The sequence below is a fragment of the Ochotona curzoniae genome, unplaced genomic scaffold, assembly GCF_017591425.1.
Source record: "Ochotona curzoniae isolate NIBS_2020 unplaced genomic scaffold, NIBS_Ocur_1.0 contig_2688, whole genome shotgun sequence".
In the NCBI taxonomy this organism is placed as follows: Eukaryota; Metazoa; Chordata; class Mammalia; order Lagomorpha; family Ochotonidae; genus Ochotona; species Ochotona curzoniae.
The window spans coordinates 2,072,373-2,078,804 of NW_024465553.1; the positions used below are offsets into that span (position 1 = coordinate 2,072,373).

The window sequence follows — 6,432 nt, forward strand, 5'->3', positions numbered from 1 at the left end:
TCCCTCGAGACGGGCAGAAAGGCGGGCCTGGGGCTGGGAGGGGACTCACCAGGGGTCATGAGGCAGGGCTGGGAGGGGATGCTGCCCACCTGCCCGCCCGGGGGGGGGGCACTCTGCTGGACACACAGCCGCTGCACTTCTCAGAAATCTCAAATCAATGGAAAGATCTAGGGTTGCAGTGTCAGGCGGGGTATGAGTGCGAGTTGAAGGTGGTGTGTGAGAATTAACGAACAGAAGAGTCTGTAAGCCCTTTTCACAGTGAGTGGTCGCGCACAGCACTCGTGACGGTTTCACGAGAGCCCCGTGGCCACAGCCCCGTGGGGAGGGCGTGGGCACCGAGCCCCGGTTCTGTTGCCTTGTTTTTTTATGATTTTTTTGATATTTTGCTAAGTTTAGAGACTAGAATAACGTACTTATTTCTCTTAAGAGTTTAAAGATGAAATTCTTATTATTCTCGTAGGGTGGTGGGTGGGGGAGTCATGCATGAGGAGGGAGGATTCTCTTAGCAGGTGCGTTTGTCACACAGCCACACACAGACAATAAATGTAAGCGTAGCGTTCACCGGACTCCACACACAAGATGGCAAACTCCACCACGAGGATGAGGACCGACCGCATAGAGTGGGCTCCGCGGAACCCCGCGCACGGGAGGGGGCCCACAGGGACGCGGCCGCTCAGATCTCCTCCTCGCTGGCCTCCTTGCTGAAGGTGGCCATGTCGATCTTCTCCGGGATGATGATGTTGACCGCCAGGTCCTCGCCGCTGTTGTACTGCAGCAGCAGGTTCTTCTTCTTGCGCAGCATGTGGTGGCAGCGCAGATTGGACACCCAGGTCTCGCACTTGTTGAGGAAGATGATGCCCACGGTGCCCAGCACCACCAGGCTGGTGAGCACACCCAGGACAGTGAAGCAGATGGCCTGGCCCTCGGTGAGGAGAGGGGTACTCTTGTTGAGCTCTTTCATGGACACCTTGAGGGTGCGGTGCTCGGGCTGCGACACGGGCAGCTCCGGCACCCCGGGACTCAGGCGGTAGGTGAGCCCCTGGCCACTGGGCAGGCGGGTGACCTGCTGGGGGTTCGGCGCGCGCTTCTTGGCACAGGTGGGGCCCGTGAACTCGGCCTGGCAGAGACACTCGTAGCTCACCTGGGTGTGCTGCAGGCAGGTACCCCCATTCTGGCAGGGCTGGCTGGCACAGTTGGTCACTGGGCGGCTGCAGGTCTTGTCGACGAAGCCAGCCGGGCAGCGGCAGCGGAAGTCGCCCCCGATGTCGGTGCACACACCGTCGTTCTCGCACGGGTTGGGGGTGCAGCTGTTGGCCACAATCTCGCAGAAGTTGCCTGAGAAGCCAGGAGGGCACAGGCAGGAGGCATGGGAGGCCCGGCCCTCGTCGTCCACACAGGTGCCGCCGTGCTGGCAGGGGGAACTGCAACACAATGGGTACGCGGTCAAGGGCCCTCAGAGGCTGTGACAGGGCTGCTGGGGGTGGGCAGGAAAAGGGTTTGAGGTCAGGCAGGGAAGGAGGCACCCAGAGGTGTGGACACCTTGTCTGCAGGGTCTCACCGGCTGTTGGAGGGTAAGGTGCTCATCTCACCCCCACCTCCACCACGACACCCACCTTCTCTCCCACCTCTCACCTCACTGGACAGGTGGGGACACTGGGTCACAACAGCCAGGTCTAGAGCAAGCGCCATCCCCCCTCACTCTTATTTTGAGCCCACAGGCTACTGTGGGGGGCACTTGTGGTCTGCTGAGAGCCGAGGGACACACCGTGTGTCTAGGGGGCGGCAGGGCGGGGCAAGTCCTTTGTTTTCTGGTAAATGACAACTCCAGGGAGGAAAGGGGCTGCCACTGGGTGGGGGGCTCTACAGTGACAGAGTAGAGAGGGAGAAGGGAGGCACGGTGAATGTCTCCCCTTTGGCTAAGCCACACTGCAGCCCAGGCACCGCCCTCCCCCACAGCCCTGCACCATCACCACCTTCATCGGGAAGACAGCGGGTTTTGTCTCCCAGGTCCGGGGGGCTCCTGGGGACCCCTGGATGAGGACCTTGCCTGCACAGTCTCAGGTGCAGCCAAGGGTGAGAGCCAACTGCTGCCAGGAGGAGGGGACAAGGCAGCGCCCTCACATTCAGCCCACGGCTCCCTCCCCAGACTTCCTAGAAAAAATCAATTGCAGAGCCCACCAGGCGGGCAGGAGGGTCCCTGAAAAGATGGGAGGAGAGCCTGACAGACCAGCTCAGCCTCACTGAGTCCCGATGCCTGTCCCAATTGCCTTCCAAAAGGAGCCCCAAAAGAATTATGGAAAGGGCACATTCTCCCCAGGAATCCCTGGACCGGGGCAGCCCCCTGAGGGGCTGCAAAGAAGGTGGAGGAGCACTTACTTCTCTTTTGTCAGGCCACTCGTCCTGCGGGGTCAGGTGGAAAGAGTTTTGGGTAGGGGTGGGGGCAATGAGGGGCAGGAGGGAGAGTCTGGGGTTCCAGAGCTATTTACCCGTTGACCACGCAGGGTCCAGCCTTCTGCTGGCAGTCCTGGCCCGAGTAGCCGGGGATGCAGGAACACTCGTACCGGCCGTCATCCAGGTTCACGCAGGTGCCGTTGTTGGCGCAGGGGCCAGAGGTGCAGGCCCGGACATCTGAGGGCAGAGAGCAGTGGACCTCAGCTCTCCATTGGGGACACAAAGAACTGCAGTTTGTAGGAAGGCAGCCTCCCCCAACCCACCCCAACCCTTGAAGTGAGCAAGCGAGAGTTCAGGAAACTGAATGGGTGTCTTGGAGTAGCCTCACCCACCCCAAGACTTGGACACTCCAGCTTTGGGGAGTGGGTCCCTGTGCCACCTATTCTATAGACTGTCCATTTGAGACCCCTGCTGGGTCCCAGCTTTAAAAAAAAAAAAAAAAGAAAGGCCCACCCCTTGAGGAGATAGCACAAGGCAAGGCAGGATTGGGGGTTCTCTGGGACCCCGGCTTCCTGGCTGAGACCCTGGCGTTCGAACCCCCTGCTGCCAAGCTTGGTTCCTCAGTTTCCCTCCCAGGCTGATCTCTGAGGAGGGGCTTCTGCTGGAGTGGGGCCAGCTGCCCAGGTTTAATTAGAAAGCCAGGCAGGCCGGGGGAGGGAGAGGGGCTGCAAGATGTGCACGCGCCCCTCCCGTGTCGCGGAGACCCAGGTCCGCGTGCACAGGGAGCGCAGCCAGCAACATGGAGATGCCGCCTCTGCTCGGTCCCAGGGACAGCGCCAGCCAGCAGCACACCAGCTCGGCGGTCAGCCTCCTTCTGCAGCCTGCAGCCAGCCTCCCTCCGCAGCCGGCTCCTAATTCTGCCGCCCGCTGGGAATCTCAAGTGCAAGGTGGTCCCCAGCCACCCAGCTCTGCTCCCCGCAAGCCCAACTGAGCGCCTGGGACAAGCCAACTGGCCTGGTGGCAAGGGAAGGGGTCCAGCCAGGGCTCCGGGCGGGGAGCTTTGTCTAGCAGGAAGGAGGGAGAGGAGAGGGTGCTGCTTGTAGATCCCAAAGGGGCTGGGTTCAGGCTAGGATCCTAAATGGGGGCTTCCCTGTGTGCCCCCGATGCTCAGAGCTGCTGCTACTACTGCAAGGGGCAGCAAAGCTGCAGCCAGAGCGTGAGGCAGCTGCGGGCAAGCCTGGCAGCATAGGGAGCTTCAGGGGCAGGTTTGGTCTTCAGTTTCTCTATCTACACCCTGTGTCCGCATGCTAATGCTGGGGAGGTGGTGGGCAGCAGCCCTGCTGGGCGTGTGCTCGAGGACTGGAGTTGGCCTGGACTTGAGGGCAGAGCTTTGACCAGCCAACTGCCAGCTCTCTCTCTCGGGGTAATGGAGGACAGAGAGGGCAGAAATTGATGAAATCCACAGATAAACCCAATCTGCTTCTTCACCCCTTGGCGGCTCCCCTCCAATTCCCTGGCACCTGCCCCCACTCCCTCCCGCTGCTCCTGGCTCCCCCATTGTCCCCCTCCCCCGTCTGCAAGTTCCGTTTTTCCCGCAGCACTGCATGCAGCAATGTGCGAGATTTTCTCAGCTGACACCCCCTCCACCCCCACTCTGGGTCCTTGGCCCTGTGTGTACGCAGGCAGTGACCTAGCCAGCCGGTGTGTAGGGGGGGGAGCTGGGGGTCTCGGCCAGGTGGACACAGCATAACTCTTTATTCAACAGGCAGCTCCCTGCTCCCCACCCCTACGCCATTCCAGCACCTTCCATGGCTTCTTGGTTGCTGACAGTGTGCGAGTGAGCAGAGGAGGGCGGCAGGAACCCATTGCAGGGCGCTGGTTGGACTGGGAGTGGGCACCAAGGAGGGGGCTGGAGCGGGCTAGGGGCAGGCAGCAGGGAGCGCCCACCTGTGTCGCACAGCTTTCCGTCCCAGCCCTCCTGGCAGAGGCACTGCCAGGGCTCCTCACAGAATCCGTTCACGCATCCGGGAGAGGTCACGCACTGGTCACACAGGGGGCCTTGCCAGCCAGGCTGGCACCTGTGATAGAATGAGACGTGTAAGCGGGGTGGGGGGAGGAGGCACTCAGGCCACCTCAGGTGGAACCCAGAGCGCTGGGAAATAGTGGCGCGGGGGTCAGAGAGCTGCGCTGCGGGGTGGGGGAGCAAGGCATGTTGTCGCATGTTGTCGCAGCACCCTGCAGTGGTCTCAGCCGATGGCACCCCCGTCTGAGAAAGGAGACAGGATCCCTGGGCACCCCCCAGCCGGCCCCTGCCTGAGTCTCCCCAGTGGAGGCTCTGCAGGGGGGCGGGGGGGGGCTCTCTGCCGCAGCCCCCGCCCCCACCCAGCTCTGAGGCTCCCGGGCTGCTCCCCCTCCACCCTCCTGCCTCCGCAGCTGCATACCTGCAGATGTGATCCTCGCAGACTCCATTTAGGGGGTCACAGGCCGGGAAGCATTCAGCCCCTAAGGCACAGGGAACATGGTACAAATTCACCCCGCCATCTCCTCCCAAGCTAGGGCGAAGCCCCCTCCCCACAGCTGGCTGGCTGCCTAGTCCGCTGGGAGAAAGCTCTGTGGGCTGCTGGGCCCCTAGGGGACAAGACACACACCCGGTCCCCCGGAAAGCAAGGAACCCCAACGCTCTGGGTAGGAAACCTGGACTGCCTGTGGAGAAGGCGCTGACCCCATCACACTTTGCAAGCTGAGCTCCCAGGGAGGTCCGGGACAGGCCTAGCAGCTTCCCCTGGCAGCTTCACAGCTGCTTGTCTGGAGCTGAGCTTCCCCCCCCCCCTCTTTTTTGCCAGGTTACTCGCAGTTAAGTCAAGCACCCAGGTCTGGGTTCCCTCATGTCTCCCACCACCACCACCCTGCCCCTGACACCTCACATTAAGACAACTGCACAGTTAAGCAGGGCGGGCTGAGATTCCGACACTACTCTGAGGCCTGACTAGGCGCCTATTGCGTGCACCTCCTCAAGCAGTGGTCCAGAGGCCCCACGGCCCCCTGAGCAGTGGGGCAGGGGCACCGCCAAAGACAGATGGCCACTGCAGACGGCAGCGTCGCAGCTCTGACCTAGGAAAACCCGCCACCCAGAAGGGGCTTCCCCACTCCCCTCGTGGGTATAGGGATCTAGAATAGCCAAGTCAACCTCCACTGCCTCCCAGACTCCTGGTGCCCTATACTCATTCTCAGGGGCGCCCCGAGGTACCCATCCTAAGCGCAAGATCCCAGAAGACCCCCGCCCTCTGCCCAAAGCCGCCCTTTTCCCGTGCCTCCTCACAGTGCACCCACGCCCCCCCCCCCATACGCCACTTCGGCCAGGTGGGAAGGGAAAGGGCTTCGGGGGTCCCACACCCACCACCCTCTTCTCCCCAACGGAATTCCAAGGGCGGGCTTAGCATGCAAGGGCGGCGGGGAGGACCAGACAGGTAGAGCGCGGGGCTTAGGGTTAGGCGTGAGAAGCTGGAGTCCGGGCGCGTGGAACGGGGCGCGCGGGGCACGGGGCGGTCGGCGGCGGGTCGCAGGCTTCCCCAGAGGGGGCGCGAGCCAGGTCGCCGAGGGTCTCACCAGAAGAGCTGTGGCCGAAAGCCAGCAGGAGCAACAGGACGGGCAGGAGGGCTCCGGTCGCGGTCATCGCGGGGCGGTCGGGGGCGCGGTCCAGGGAGAGGTGCAGGCGCAGATCCGGCTCCGGGCGCCGCGCTGGGCTTCTGGTTGCGGACACTGAAGGGGGCGCGGGCGTGCGGCGAGGGGAAAGCCAGGGCTGCACCGGGCTGCGCGCTGCGCTCTCAGCCACCGCTGCCAGGAGCTGCTGCCGCCGCGGCGCGCGCGGCCCTTTTCGTACCGCGCCTCCCCGCCCCCCGCCCCGCCCCCGCCCGCGCGCGGGGCCGCCACCCGCCCGCCCGGTGACCCCCGCCCCCCACGGCCGGGCCCGGCGCCCAGCACGCACGCGGCTGAGCTGGCCGGACGAGCAGGTACCCCGCGCACGTCCTGCACACGGACCGC

At 63.5% G+C, this 6,432-nt stretch overlaps 1 protein-coding gene across 4 annotated transcripts; it reads right to left on the minus strand.

The window, feature by feature from the left end:
• Positions 1 to 429: 429 nt before the first annotated feature.
• On the minus strand, positions 430 to 6,231 carry DLK1 (delta like non-canonical Notch ligand 1). 4 transcript variants are annotated; one of them, XM_040975535.1, is made up of 6 exons: positions 5,998 to 6,064; positions 4,833 to 4,893; positions 4,339 to 4,469; positions 2,487 to 2,628; positions 1,202 to 1,421; positions 674 to 916 (listed from the first exon to the last, which is right to left on the minus strand). In XM_040975535.1, exons 1-6 carry the CDS (start codon positions 6,062 to 6,064, stop codon positions 674 to 676), a joined length of 864 nt encoding a protein of 287 aa, XP_040831469.1. The 4 variants fall into 4 exon arrangements, with proteins under 4 accessions (XP_040831466.1, XP_040831469.1, XP_040831468.1 ...); XM_040975534.1 differs by having other exon boundaries at positions 674 to 922; positions 1,142 to 1,421; XM_040975533.1 differs by having other exon boundaries at positions 674 to 988; positions 1,142 to 1,421.
• Between the last annotated feature and the right edge of the window lie 201 nt (positions 6,232 to 6,432).

Bases quoted from the DNA above. Each gene is read 5' to 3' on its own strand.
- DLK1 (XM_040975532.1), bottom strand. From the start codon at position 6,064: ATGACCGCGACCGGAGCCCTCCTGCCCGTCCTGTTGCTCCTGCTGGCT. The intron at 4,894-5,997 runs GTGAGACCCTCG...CCTGTGCCTTAG, and splicing joins TTTCGGCCACAGCTCTTCTG to GGGCTGAATGCTTCCCGGCC. The intron at 4,470-4,832 runs GTATGCAGCTGC...ATTCTATCACAG, and splicing joins TGCGAGGATCACATCTGCAG to GTGCCAGCCTGGCTGGCAAG.